This window comes from Mobula hypostoma, chromosome 3 (assembly GCF_963921235.1).
Source record: "Mobula hypostoma chromosome 3, sMobHyp1.1, whole genome shotgun sequence".
NCBI classification, from domain to species: domain Eukaryota; kingdom Metazoa; phylum Chordata; class Chondrichthyes; order Myliobatiformes; family Myliobatidae; genus Mobula; species Mobula hypostoma.
Genome location: NC_086099.1, coordinates 76,430,266 through 76,445,521, shown reverse-complemented (window position 1 = coordinate 76,445,521; position 15,256 = coordinate 76,430,266). Strand labels below are relative to the sequence as shown.

The following is a 15,256-nucleotide window of genomic DNA, read 5'->3' as shown; positions in this document are numbered from 1 at the left end:
AGAAAGGATATGGCAAGTGTGGATTGGGACAGGCTGTTTTCTGGCAAAAGTGTACTTTGTAAGTGTGAGGCCTTCAAAAGTGAAATTTTGAGATGTGCCTCTTAGAATAAAAGGTAAAGATTGCAGGTTTAGGGAATCTTGGTTTTCAAGAGATATTGAGGCCATGGTTAAGAAATTAAAGTAGCTGTACATCAGACATAAGCAGGTAGGAACAAATAAGGAACTTATGGAGTACAAGAAATGCAAGAGAACACTTAAAAAAGAAATCAGGAGAGCTAAAAGAATGCATGAGGTTGCCTTAGCAGACAAGGTGAAGGAGAATTCAAAGAGATTCTACAGATATGTTAAGAACAAAAGTATTGAAAGAGACAAAATTTATCCACTGCAAGATCAGAATGGTAATCCATGCATGGAGCCAAGAGAGATGTGGGAGATCTTAAATGATTTTTTTGCATCTCTTTACTCAGGAGATGGACACAGAGTCTATAGAAGTGAGGCAAAGTGGCATCAACTTCATGGATCCTATACAGATAACAAAGGAAAAATCCGCAGTTCCCAACAAGGTGTTGCCTTGGACCCGGTGGGGGGTAAGTGCAGAAATTGACGGGGCATAACAAAAGTAATTAAATCATCCTTAGCGACAGCTGAGGTACCAGAGGATTGGAGGATAGCCAATGGTGTTCCGCTGTTTAAGGAAGGCTCTTAAAAATAAGCCAGGAAATTATAAGCAAGTGAGCCTGACATCAGTTGTAGGAAAGTTTTTGGAAGGTATTCTAAGGGACTAGATATGAGTATTTGGATGGATTTGGACTAATTGGGGATAGTCAGCATGGATTTGTGCATGGTACATTGTGTCTAACTAATCTTATCAAGTCTTTTGAGGAAGTTACCAGGAAAGTTGATGAAGGCAAAGCAGTGGATATTGTCTACATGGACTTTAGCAAGACATTTGACAAGATCCCACATGTGAGATTGGTCATGAAGGTTCAGTCACTTGGCATTCAAGATGCAGAAGTAAATTGGGTTAGGCGTTGGCTTTGTGGTTGAAGCCAGAGAGTGATAATAGATCGCTGCTTGTCTGACTGGAGAGCTGTGACTTATGGAGTGCCACAGGGATCAATACTGGGTTTTCTGTTGTTTGTCATCTATATCAATTATCTGGATGATAATGTGGTTAACTGGACTGGCAGACTCATAGATGATGCCAAGGTTGAGAGTGTACTGGACAGTGAGGAAGACCATCATGGCATGCAGCAGGATCTGGACTAGCAGGAAAAATGGGCTGAAAATGGCAGATGAAATTTAGTGCAGACAAGTGTGAGGGTGGGTCTTCCAGTGAACAGAAGGATACAGAGGAGTACTTTAAAACAAAGGGATCTGGGAATACAAGAGGGCACAGTTTTAAGGTGCTTGGAAGTAGGTACAGAGGAGATGTCAGGGATAAGTTTTTTACACAGAGAGTGGTGAGTGCGTGGAATGAGCTGCCGGTGGCAGTGGTGAAGGCAGATATGATAGGGTCTTTTAAGAGACTCCTGGACAGGTACATGGAGCTCAAAAAAATAGAGGGCTATGGGTAACCTTAGGTAATTTCTAAGGTAAGAACATGTTCAGCACAGCTTTGGGGGCCGAAGGGTCTGTATTGTGCTGTAGGTTTTCTGTGTTCTTAGTGAATAATTCCTTGAAAATGGTGTCTCAGGTAGAGAGGGTCATAAAGAAAGCTTTTGGAACATTGACCTTCATAAATTAAGGTATTAAGTATAGGAGACAACAGGAATTCTGCAGATGCTGGAAATTCAAGCAACATACATCAAAGTTGCTGGTGAACGCAGCAGGCCAAGCAGCATCTGTAGGAAGAGGTGCAGTCGACGTTTCAGGCCGAGACCCTCCGTCAGTCCTGACGAAGGGTCTCGGCCTGAAACGTCGACTGCACCTCTTCCTACAGATGCTGCTTGGCCTGCTGCGTTCACCAGCAACTTTGATGTATATTAAGTATAGGAGATGGGATGTTATGTTGAAGTTGTATAAGATGTTGGAGAGGCCTAATATTGAGTATTTTGTGCAGCTTTGGTCACCCACCTACAGAAAAGAATCAGAATCAGGTTTATTATCACGGGCATGTGACGTGATTGTGAGCTTCCGGAAGGGTAAGAAGAAGGAACACATACCAATCCCCACAGATGGATCACAAGTGGAGAGAGTGAGCAGCTTCAAGTTCCTGGGAGTCAAGAACTCTGAGGATGTAACCTAGTCCCAACATATCGATGTAGTTCTAAAGAAGGCATAGAGCAGCTATACTTTATTAGGAGTTTGAAGAGATTTGGCATGTCAACAAATACACTCAAAAACTTGTATAGTTGTACCGTGGAAAACATTCTGACAAGCTGCATCACTGTCTGGTATGGAGGAGGGGCTACTGCACAGGACAGAAAGCAGCTGCAAAGGGTTGTAAATCTAGTCATCTCCATCTTGGGCACTACCCTACAAAGTGCCCAGGACACCTTCAGGGAGGATGTCTCAGAAAGGCAACGTCCATTATTAAGGACCTCCAGCATGCAGGGCATGCTGTTTTCATGCTGTTTTCTCACTGTTACCATCAGGTAGGAGGTACAGAAGCCTGAAGGCACACACTCAGCAATTCAGGAACAGCTTCTTCCCCTCTGCCATCCAATTCCTAACTAGACATTGAATCTTTGGACACTACCTCACTTTTTTTTAATATACAGTATTTCTGTTTTTTGCATGTTTTTTAAATCTATTCAATATACGTAATGCATTTACTGGTTTATTTATTATCAGTTTTATGTTATTTATTACTATTATTATTTTCTTTTCTCTGCTAGATTATGTATTGTGCTGCTGCTAAAATTAACAAATTTCACGTCACATGCCGGTGATAATAAACCTGATTCTAATTCTGAAATTTGTTAACTTAGCAGCAGCAGTTCAATGCAATGCATAACATAGAAGGAAAAAAAATAATAATAAATAAGTAAATCAATTACGGTATACGTATATTGAATAGATTTTTAAAAAGTGCAAAAAGACAGAAATTCTGTATATTTTTAAATAGTGAGGTAGTGTTCAAGGATTCAATGTCCATTTAGGAATCAGATGGCAGAGGGGCAGAAGCTGTTCCTGAATTGCTGAGTGTGTCTCTTCAGGCTTCTGTATCTCCTACCTGATGGTAACAGTGAGAAAAGGGCATGCCCTGGGTGCTGGAGGTCCTTAATAATGGAGGCTGCCTTTCTGAGACACCGCTCCTTGAAGATGTCCTGGGTACTTTGTAGGCTAGTACTCAAGATGGAGCTGACTAGATTTACAACATTTTGTAGCTTCTTTCGGTCCTGTATAGTAGCCCCCACCCCCACCCCAGTACCACGATGCAGCCTGTCAGAATGCTGTCCATGGTACATCTATAGAAGGTATTGAGTGTATTGCTTGACGCGCCAAATATCATTCAAACTCCTAATGAAGTACAGCCACTGTCTTGCCTTCTTTATAACTGTATCGATATGTTGGGACCAAGTTAGATCCTCAAAGATCTTGACACCCAGAAACTTGAAACTGCTCTCTCTCTCCACTTCTGATCCCTCTGAGGATTGGTGTATGTTCCTCTGTCTTACCCTTCCTGAAGTCCACAATCAGCTCTTTCGTCTTACTGATATTGAGTGCCAGGTTGTTGTTGTGGCATCACTCCCCTAATTGGCATATCTCATTCCTCTCGTCACCACCTGAGATTCTACCAACAATGGTTGTATCGTCAGCAAATTTATAGATGGTATTTGTGCTATGCCTAGCCACACAGTCATGTGTATGTAGAGAGTAGAGCAGTGGGCTAAGCACACACCCCTGAGGTGCATCAGTGTTGATTGTCAGGGAGGAGGACATGTTATCACCATTCCAGTTAGGAAGTCGAGGATCCAAATGCAGAGGGAGGTACAGAGGCCCAGGTTCTTCAACTTCTCAATCAGGATTGTGGGAATGATGTGATGGTATTAAATGCTGAGCTATAGTCAATGAACAGCATCCTGACGTAGGTGTTTGTGTTGTCCAGGTGGTCTAAAGCCGCATGGAGAGACATTGTGATTACATCTGCCATTGACCTACTGTGGCAAGAGGCAAATTGCAATGGATCCATGTCCTTGCTGAGACAGGAATTCAGTCTAGTCATGACCATCCTCCCAAAGCATTTCATCACTGTAGATGTGAGTGCTACCAGGCGATAGTCAATCATGATGTAAATAAGGTTGAAAGAGTACAGAGAAAATTTATAAGGATGCTGCCAGAAATGGAGGATTTGAGTTATAAGGAAAGATTGAATAGGTTAGGACTTTATTCCTTGGAATATAGGAGATTGAGGGGGCAGTTTGATAGAGGTATGCAAACTTATGTGGAGTATAGATAGGGTAAACGTAGACCTTTTCCACTGAGGTAGGGTGAGACTACGTCTAGAGGTCATGAGTTAAGTGTGAAAGGTTGAAAGTTTAAGGGGAACATAAGGGGAAACATATTCACTCAGAGGGTTATGAGAGTGAGGAATGTGTTGCCAGCGCAAGTGGTTCATGCGAGTTTGATTTCAAAGTTTAAGAGAAGTTTTGATAATTATATGAATGGTAGCGGTATGGAGAGCTATAGTCTGGGTGCAGCTCGATGGGACAAGGCAGTTTAAATGGTTCAGCATAGACAAGATGAGCCGAAGGACCTGTTTCTATGTTGTACTTTTCTATGACTCTATGATCAGTAATGAACTCCAATGAAGTTCTAGATGTCTTAGTGATCTTTCTCGTGTTTCTGTGTAACAGATAATGAAAACCACTGCTGAATTGATAGATCAATTTATTAGAAATCGGCATTTGAACTCAACAACTCTTATCCCATGGTTAAAAATATAGCATTTCTTCTTCTTGTTACTCATTATGGACTTGTTAGTAAGGAAACCTTGCAATTTAAACTATAATCATAATTATCAAACAGCCGTTTGTACCAACAGTATTATCTTCCAACTAATGAAGATGCTTAATGATTGCTGTAATTACATTGTTTTCAATAGCATATAATGCCTTCTTGTCCAGCTTGCATTTACTGTATACATTTTAGTATGTTAACTCAACCAGAGATTCATACAAGTTCAGGAGTCATGGCCTCAACATAAGGGTTAAGACTGATAAAGTGATCAGTGGATTGAAAAGTGAAAATAAATTCCTTCATTCAAAGAATGGTGAATCTTTGTAATTCCCACGCATAGAGGGCTGAGGAGGCCAAGTCATTATGTTATTAAATTGAGTGGATTACAAAATGTGCAGTTAATCTGTTATCACAGTTCAGATAGTCTAAATATTAACCCGTCACAAAGAAAATACCTCAGTTTACGTTAGATCTAACTACCAGCAGACTGCTTCCATTCATATCTAAAGTATAGACTCCTTTAACAGCAAATTGTCATCATTATATGGTGAACCTCTATTTTTTTAAAGAAAAAGAGTAGTAATTCTAACTGTGATTTAATTAAATGTATTTGCAGTTCTGCTAAGTACTACCGATGCCTTTAATTTTAGTCATCCCAAAACAGTCCACCATTACATGGTGACACTGGAAGTAGAGATGTTACTTCGCAGTGCCAGAGACCCAGGTTTGATCCTGTCCTCAGTTGCTCTGTCAGGTTTGTTTGTTCCTCAGTGGCCACGTGGATTTCCTCCAGATGCTCTGCCACATCCTGAAGACATGTAGATTGGTAAGTTAAATGGCCAATATAAGTTTCCCCAAATATGTAGGTAAGTGGTAGAATCTGGAAAAAGTTGGTAGGAATGTTGGGAGAATAGAAAAAAAAAAGGATTAGTGTAAATCAGTGAGTAAATCATAGATCTGTAGACTGGGTGACGTGCTTTTCTCTCTCTGTGACTCAATGACACTAGGTGTTTGGAGCATTCATAATACATAGAGAAGCGGGTAGCAAGGATGTAATTAAATCAAATGATTTTTAGAAAATTCATAGGCTGCTTTTTCTTGAACGTTTACAGCATTATTTGTTACAAATTAATTACAAATCAAGAAAAAAAATGTGTGTCATGGTATTTTCTATTATACATCCTTTATTGGGTTCACATCTATTTGGTGATGAATTTTATTTTTAACCTATTAGCTCATTCACAAGAAGATTTAATTGGATGCATCAAATTATAAGAGGCTTACATCCAAAGAAATAGGATGAGGCTATTTCCCTCAGCAGAAAAATCAATAGCGAGGGGAGCATAGGTTTAGGATAACAACTACTTCAGAGAAGAATGAAGGAACAGCTGTTTCTACCCAGGCAGTCAGGCACTGGGTTAAAAGCATGGTTGAGGCAGAAAATCTCAGAAAATTTAAAAGAAGGCACTTGATGTGCATTAACCTATAAGTCCTGGACTAAGAGCTGGAAAGAAAGATTAGTTTGATGGCTCTTTCATTGCTGACTTGGTCAAGATGGGCATATGACTTCTTTTTGAGATGGAAATTTCTATGAGTCCATTTATTTTCCCGTTTCATACTCACTTTTTGGTCTTAAGTCCAAAATCAGAAGTAAATTTAATGTGGAATATTTATTATTCCTCTTGCCAGAAATATCAGTATGTATGAATGCAAGGGGTGTAAAAGAAGATAGCTACTTAGCATTGACTCTATGCTCACTGTTGGAACAGATTATTGTTTGAACATTTTGGTGCATTGCTGTAATTACTGTACTGTACTTAACAGCTGGAAAGGGAAAAATTAAAAATTATAGTGTTTTCCTTTGAGTTTATCAAAACACCAACATTGCCGGTGCAGCCTCGTACACTGACTGTTCACAATCATTTCATATCAGTCTGACTTAATCTATTATTTTGCTCTGTTTCTCTGAGCTACATTTAATTTTGCTAAGTATGTTAATGGATGTCCCTCACACAGGACAATTGGTGTTTCCTGTCCCATTTTTAGTACAAAAGATGTTTGCAGCATTTTTTATCTATTTTTACATACTCAAATTGTAGACCCAAAAGAGCTTTCCAGCCATCATCATACTGAGATGGCGGACTGGTGCCTCAGCTGCTGGTTAGTTTACTTTCAACTGAATTATGAACTTGCAACTATTTTTAGCATGCAGGATTTTCAGTACTTTATGTAATTTCTTTCTTTGATTTAGTTTTACTATTTCCTCCTTATGACTACACCCAAGTCCACACTTAAGGGGCGAAGAAGGAGGATTATTTTCAAAAGCGATAAATTAGTATACTACTTGATTTTTCATTATGTTTCTTTTCTACTAAATGAAGCTTCTGATCCTGACTCCCTGCTAGCCCTCAAGTTTATGCAGAGGCATTTACCATTCAAAAATTCCTGCCAAGTTGCTCCAACTTGGTTGTCATAACTTGGCCAGTTGTGGAGCAGAAAGCCCATTCCTGCAATTGGACTACGTTTACATTTCCTTTCCAACAAAGAGTTTCAATAGAGCAGGAGCAGCTTGGATCAAATTCCTAATTACTGTCTTAATTCATGCTGTACCAGGCAACAATGTGCATTACTTCCATCAATGTCCTTTGCTAGCTCTTTTTGCTTCTAACATAGCGGGAAGAGTATTTTGTAAGTCGGAATCTCTACAAATATTTGTTAATTGTATACTTCAGTATGGATCATCAGGGTAACGTGTTTAATATGGAAAGTATACATTTCATAAATTGTATATTATGTAATTGTCATCTATCTTTCAATTTTTCTTTTGATAGGTTTAACATAGACGGTGCTTACTATGACAGGCTTGCTACCACCTATTTGACCAATCATTTGGACTGTGAGACAGCAAATCAAAAAATGTGACTTTAACAATATATGTGATAATAACTACTCATTCAGGAAATTTAAGTTTACTTATATGGAATCTCATTTCCAAACTCTTGAATATTTTCAAAATGCAATGCAATATGCATCAATTTTGGAAGCACATTGAATACTGCTCCTGAAATTAAAATTTTAAGAACTGAGTTCAACATGGGCATATAAATACATCATGTGTTTGGCATAAATATTGGAAGAAAAAAATCAGCTTTTTATTATTTTAGTCTCTTTTATCTTCATCACTTAATCTCATGTGTGTTTCCCAGCATGTATTTTCCATCATTGTACATCACTTAAATCTAGCTTGCTATACTTCATCATTTCTGTTCTTGACTTTGGAATAAGAACTGAGCTGAAACTGTCATGTGACATTAGACTCATTAAAATTTCTTCTGGCTGCCTGCAGAGAAGTAGTGTTCTTGCGCACGTAATATGCTAGGAGTAGTATATGCAAATGTTGCAAATCCCAGACATCCAATGCAGCTACACACCATAACTGTGCACAGCTTCAGGGAGTGATGAAAAGCAGGAACTTGGCAGTTAGAGTGGCTAAATAATGAAGTTCAAATAGTAGGATTGAGTTGAAATGGCTGAAACAGGAGTGATGAGATCAAAATGATTCTGACAGAAATCTTATGATGTTCTGTTCAGAATTAAAATGTGTAACATGTGATGGATATTCAGTTCCTGAGCCAGGAGGTCAGGGGTGGAGGGGGTGGCTCTTGTTCATTGCTAAGTTTAGCTTTCTAAACACAGCAGCTCCTACTTGTAAAGATTAAATGATAGCTAGTTCTTCGCTTCCAAAGATATGGAGGGAAGAAAAGTCCTCAGGAGTGATGGCACAATCGTTAGTGACTGTAGAGGTCAATTCTGGACCGGCAGACTCTGGAGCAATAGGGATATGGGAACAGCTGCGCTACAAGCATTTGGGTAGCAGTATCCTTCCTGCATCTGCTCCTCTTCAGCAGTCACTCTTCTCGATTCCTCAAAATCCTTGGCTGCTCTGTGAATCAATGTTCTCCAGCGGTCTCTGTCACAAGCCAACTGCTGCAACTCATTGACCTCAATATTTGCCTGAGAGAGCTGCTGCTTAAGTTGGTCTTTATACCTCTTGTGCAGGGCACCAAGATCTCTGTTGCCCTCAGTAACCTGGAGTTGTCTACGTGGCCTGGCCAACGGAACTGCTTGAGCAACAAAGTGGTTTCCAATGCTTGGAAGTTGAGCCTTCTCCAGGGCCTCGTTGTTGGAGACACGATCATGCCAGCTGATTCCCGTGATGGAGCAGAGGCAGTGCTGATAGAAGTGCTCAAGCAACCTGATTTGCTTGCGCTACAAGACCCAGGCTTCGGAGCCGTACAGCAGTGTTGTGATGATGGCTGCCCTGTACACCTGGATTTTTGTGGACGGACACAGCTAGTGGTTCTTCCACACACGTCTCTGGAGGTGTCTAAAGGCACTGCTGGGTCTGGCAAGACAATTATCAATGTCCCTTACTGCACAGGTAGGTGAACTGCTCAACCATGGTGAGAGGGTCATCAATAGTGATCTGAGGTGGGATGTAAACAGCATGAGAGGGCTTCTGATAGAGGATCATTGTTCTCTTCAGACTGACCGTTAACCCAAAAGCCCTTGCAGCCATGGAAAACCGAGTGTCTGCAGCCTGTAGCGCATCTCAAGCAATAACAAGGTGGCCTACAGGGAAGAAGTCATCACTCTGATACAGTGGTGTCAAGAAAACAACCTCTCCCTCAATGTCGCAAAAACAAAGGAGCTGATTGTGGATTACAGGAGGAATGGAGACGGGCTAACCCCTATTGCCATCAATGGATCTTGGGTTGAGAGGGTAATCATTTTGAGGTTCCTCAGCATCTACATCACCGAGGACCTCGTAGTCTGTACACACTAGCTGTGTGGTGAAAAAGCCACAACAGCACCTCTTTCACCTCAAATGGTTGAGAAAGTTTGGTATGGGCTCCCAAATCCTAAGAACTTTCTACGGGGGCACAATTGCGAGCATCCTGACTGACTGCATTACTATCTGGTATGGGAACTATACCTCCCTTAATTGCAGGTTTTTGCAGAGAGTGGTGCGGACAGCCCAGCGCATCGGTGGTTGTGAACTTCCCATGACTCAAGACATTTAGAAAGACAGGTGTGAAAAAAGGGCCCGAAGGATCATTAGGGACCTGAGTCACCCCAACCACAATCTATTCCAGCTGCTACCATCTGGGAAACGGTATCACAGCATAAAAGCCAGGACCACAGGCTCCAGGATAGCTTCTTCCATCAGGCCATCAGACTGATTAACCCACACTGATTTGAGTGTATTTCTATGTTACATTGACTGCTCTATTTATTATAAATTATTATAAATTACTATGATTGCACATTTCACATTTAGACGGAAACGTAGCATAAAGATTTTTACTCCTCATGAATGTGAAGGATGTAAGAAATAAAGTGAATTCAATTCAGTCCTGTGTGTGTGAGAGAAGAGCAATCATCCGCATATAGTAGGTCGAGAATGGGCTCTTGCATGGTTTCTGTTCGGGCGAGAAGGAGGTAGAGGTTGAAGATATTTTGTTCAGTACCGAACAGAGTGTAGATGCTCTCCAGTATGGTCTCTTGCTTCCCATGGCATCATACTGAAAAAGATGGCAAAGAGCATTGTAAGTTAAACATCCAACTCAAATACATTGTTCAGCTTCTGGTCGTAAAAAGGAGTCAGTCTTCTGTTCTTAATGTTAATAAAGAGCGCAGCCTCCTGTACGTCTGGGACAAGCAGTCAGGACGCCGCTTTTTGGTCAACACCGGAGCGGAGATCAGCATCTTACCTCCAACGAGTTACGACACCCGCAACAGAGAACCGGGACCCACCCTGAGGGCCGCTAATAGCAGCACAATACGAACCTACAGCACCCGCACGGTGCGGCTACAGTTCAGTTCCAGCCGGTTCACGTGGGACTTCACACTGGCCGCCGTGGCCCAACCACTGCTGGGGGCAGATTTTCTACAAGCCGACGGGGCGGACACCGGGCACCGCTACAGCAGCCCTACGAGGGACCGTTTAAGGTGATCAGGAACAACGGGTCCACGTTCGTGCTGGACATTGGGGGGAGAGAGGAGGTATTCACGGTGGACCGACTCAAACCGGCCCATGTGGACTTGGCGCAACCGGTCCAGGCTCAGGCACCGCGGCGCAGGGGCAGACCTCCCAAACAGAGGCCGATCCAGACTGTGGACATTGGAGGAGGTATCGCCGGTTCTGGGGGGGGGGGTTATGTGGCGACCCACTTTCTGGCACACACGAACCGGCTCACAACAGCGCGCGCAGGCAGAGGGCCGGCCCCAAAAAGGGCACCAGGCCATCTTCACCAGCAAGGGGAAAATTCCGCGCGCAGAAAGGGTCTGGGAATATGCATTCCCCACAGCAAACCCGCCCAGGGAGGGCGGGAATGGGAAGGCTTTAAAGCGGGCCGCGAAGTTTGAATAAATCTCTTTCATCGCAACTCTAACTCACCGACTCCGTGTGGTTATTCTAGTGCTGTGTGTAGCACACCGCTACAATGTTTTATTAAAGTGCTGTGCAGTTTTCAGGCAGTGTAAAAATTACCTGCTCAGAGCAATGGTTGGTCTGCAGCAGCTGTAAAAGAAAATGAGAATGACTATTGTGTGTGAAGACACATAAGTGGCAAAGAAGCTGTATATATAATGAGTGCAGTTCCCGCTTATTAGGAACGGGGTAAGGAACGTCAAGAAGCATGAAAGAAGCACAAGGTGAACTAGAGTCCATTCCACTGACTTTGATTTTGACAGTGGATAACTGGTTTGTCTGCATCATTGGTGTGTCTTTTTAGTTTGTAGAAATTGTATCTGTGTTTTGAAAACACTTTGTTTTTTAAAAATCCTCTAAGTTTAACATGTGTTTAAAGAACCACACATCAAAGTTGCTGGTGAACGCAGCAGGCCAGGCAGCATTCTAGGAAGAGGTACAGTCAACGTTTCACGCCGAGACCCTTCGTCAGGACTAACTGAAGGAAGAGTTAGTAAGAGATTTGAAAGTGGGAGGGGGAGGGGGAGATACAAAATGATAGGAGAAGACAGGAGGGGGAGGGATGGAGCCAAGAGCTGGACAGGTGATTGGCAAAGGGGATATGAGAGGATCATGAGACAGGAGGTCCAGGGAGAAAGACAAGGGGGAGGGGAACCCAGAGGATGGGCAAGGGGTATAGTCACAGGGACAGAGGGAGAAAAAGGAGAGTGAGAGAAAGACTGTGTGTATAAAAATAAGTAACAGATGGGGTACGAGGGGGAGGTGGGGCCTTAGCGGAAGTTAGAGAAGTCGATGTTCATACCATCAGGTTGCAGGCTACCCAGACGGAATATAAGGTGTAGTTCCTCCAACCTGAGTGTGGCTTCATCTTTACAGTAGAGGAGGCCGTGGATAGACATGTCAGAATGGGAATGGGATGTGGAATTAAAATGTGTGGCCACTGGGAGATCCTGCTTTCTCTGGCGGACAGAGTGTAGATGTTCAGCAAAGCGGTCTCCCAGTCTGCGTTGGGTCTCGCCAATATATAAAAGGCCACATCGGGAGCACCGGACACAGTATATCACCTCAGTCGACTCACAGGTGAAGTGTCGCGTCACCTGGAAGGACTGTTTGGGGCCCTGAATGGTGGTAAGGGAGGAAGTGTAAGGGCAGGTGTAGCACTTGTTCCGCTTACAAGGATAAGTGCCAGGAGGGAGATCAGTGGGGAGGGATGGAGGGGACGAATGGACAAGGGAGTCGCGTAGGGAGCGATCCCTGTGGAAAGCAGAGAGAGCCGGGGAGGGAAAGATATGCTTCGTGGTGGGATCCCGTTGGAGGTGGCGGAAGTTACGGAGAATAATATGTTGGACCCGGAGGCTGGTGGGGTGGTAGGTGAGGACCAGGGGAACCCTATTCCTAGTGGGGTGGCGGGAGGATGGAGTAAGAGCAGATATACGTGAAATGGGGGAGATATGTTTGAAAGCAGAGTTGATAGTGGAGGAAGGGAAGGCCCTTCCTTTAAAAAAGGAGGACATCTCCCTCGTCCTGGAATGAAAAGCCTCATCCTGAGAGCGGATGCGGCGGAGACGGAGGAATTGCGAGAAGGGGATGGCGTTTTTGCAAGAGACAGGGTGAGAAGAGGAATAGTCCAGATAGCTGTGAGAGTCAGTAGGCTTATAGTAGACATCAGTGGATAAGCTGTCTCCAGAGACAGAGACAGAAAGATCTAGAAAGGGGAGGGAAGTGTCAGAAATGGACCAGGTAAACTTGAGGGCAGAGTGAAAGTTGGAGGCAAAGTTAATAAAGTCAACGAGCTCAGCATGTGTGCAGGAAGCAGCGCCAATGCAGTTGTCGATGTAGCGAAGGAAAAGTGAGGGATAGATACCAGAATAGGCACGGAACATAGGTTGTTCCACAAAGCCAACAAAAAGGCAGGCATAGCTAGGATCCATACGGGTGCCCATAGCTACACCTTTAGTTTGGAGGAAGTGGGAGGAGCCAAAGGAGAAATTATTAAAAGTAAGGACTAATTCCGCTTGACGGAGCAGAGTGGTGGTAGAGGGGAACTCATTAGGTCTGGAATCCAAAAAGAAGCAGAGAGCTTTGAGACCTTCCTGATGGGGGATGGAAGTACATCGGGACTGAACATCCATGGTGAAAATAAAGCGGTGGGGGCCAGGGAACTTAAAATCATCGAAAAGTTTAAGAGCGTGAGAAGCGTCACGAACATAGGTAGGAAGTGATTGAACAAGGGGGGATAAAACCGTGTCGAGGTATGCTGAAACGAGTTCGGTGGGGCAGGAGCAAGCTGAGACAATAGGTCTGCCAGGACAGGCAGGTTTGTGGATCTTGGGTAGGAGGTAGAAACGGGAAGTGCGAGGTGTGGGAACTATAAGGTTGGTAGCAGTGGATGGGAGACCCCCTGAGCGGATAAAGTCGGTGATGGTGTGGGAGACAATGGCCTGGTGCTCCTTAGTGGGGTCACAATCGAGGGGTAAATAAGAGGAGGTATCCGTGAGTTGTCGCTGTGCCTCGGCAAGGTAGAGGTCAGTACGCCAGACCACAACAGCACCCCCCTTATCGACGTGTTTAATAATAAGGTTAGGATTAGTGCGGAGGGAGTGGAGAGCAGAGCGTTCCGAAGGAGTGAGGTTGGAATGGGAACAAGATGTGGTGAAGTCGAGATGGTTGATGTCCCCTCGGCAGTTAGCGATAAAGAGATCCAGAGCAGGCAGAAGACCAGGGCGGGGTGTCCATGAAGAAGAGGAGGGTTGAAGACGGGAGAAGGGGTCATCGGTGGGGGTGGAAGAGTCCTTGCCGAAGAAGTAGGCTCGGAGACGGAGACGGCGGAAGAAGAGTTCCGCATCATGGCGAACACGGAACTCGCTGAGGTGTGGGCGAAGGAGGACAAAGGTAAGGCCCTTACTGAGGACAGGGCGTTCTGCCTCAGACAGTTGAAGGTCAGAGGGGATGGTAAAGACCCGGCATGGACGAGAGCTGGGATCAGAGGGGGGAGGGGGGAGGCTGGGGGTGTCAATGGAGAGGGGAGGGTTGGGGTGAGAGGAAGATGGAGCCTCTGAGGATCCAGGAGCTGACGATGGGATCTGAAGGAGACGGGATTGCAGAGTATTGGTGGGGGAAGGGGAAACAGGAGACACAACAGCAGTACATAAAAAGCTGGCCTGGAGTTCAAGGCTGGAGTCGCAGTTGGTGGTTGCGCAATCGCTTTGAAGGTGTCCATGGTCGTTGCTGGAGTCCGGGTTTTGAATATGCCCTGAGGTGTTGGAGCCGGCGAGACCAATGGCAAGAGCCGCAATCTGAAGTTCATGCCTGCTAGTTTCATGGCCAGCAGGCTCTGGAGTCCATAGATGTAGGATCTTGCGATCTTTGCCTAACATGAAAAGTCAAAAAAACGGCGATTGCATGCGTGAATCCGACGGAGCATCTGCAGAATTCCTGTTGTATGTGTTTAAAGAATGTTGTTTGGACACAAACAAGAGAAAGTCTGCAGATGCTGGAAATCCAAGCAACACACGTAAAATGCTGGAGAAACTCAGCAGGCCAGGCAAAATCTATGGAAAAGAATATAGTCGATGCTTCGGGCCGAGACCCTTCAGCAGGACTGTATTCTTAAGCACTTGGTTAGCCGGAAATATCTTCTCCTTGGTAGAAGAGATACCAGGGGGACTGTTCATATCGTGGATATTGGCAGTTAAAATAACCATGGAGAATAAACAGGGATCTTAGAATATTGAATAGTTACAGTACAATCTCCCTTTAGCAAGGGTATTCATGGCTGTTTTTATCGGATAGCTCTTAAGGCCTTCATTTGAGTTTAGAACTTTGCATTCAGCAAAGCCAATACCATCATGAGCAATG

At 43.9% G+C, this 15,256-nt stretch overlaps 1 protein-coding gene across 3 annotated transcripts in view; it reads left to right on the top strand.

The window, feature by feature from the left end:
- The window catches only part of pcdh7b (protocadherin 7b), a 415,236-nt gene that overhangs the window by 313,621 nt on the left and 86,359 nt on the right, over window positions 1-15,256 (top strand). Inside the window, exon 3 of one of the 3 annotated variants that reach the window (XM_063043321.1) lies at window positions 468-587. The exons of the other annotated variants lie outside the window; for them this stretch is intronic. Within the exon in view, the coding sequence (XP_062899391.1) occupies window positions 468-587 (120 nt within the window). The remainder of the gene's footprint in view (window positions 1-467; window positions 588-15,256) is intronic. 3 annotated transcript variants of the gene reach the window in all.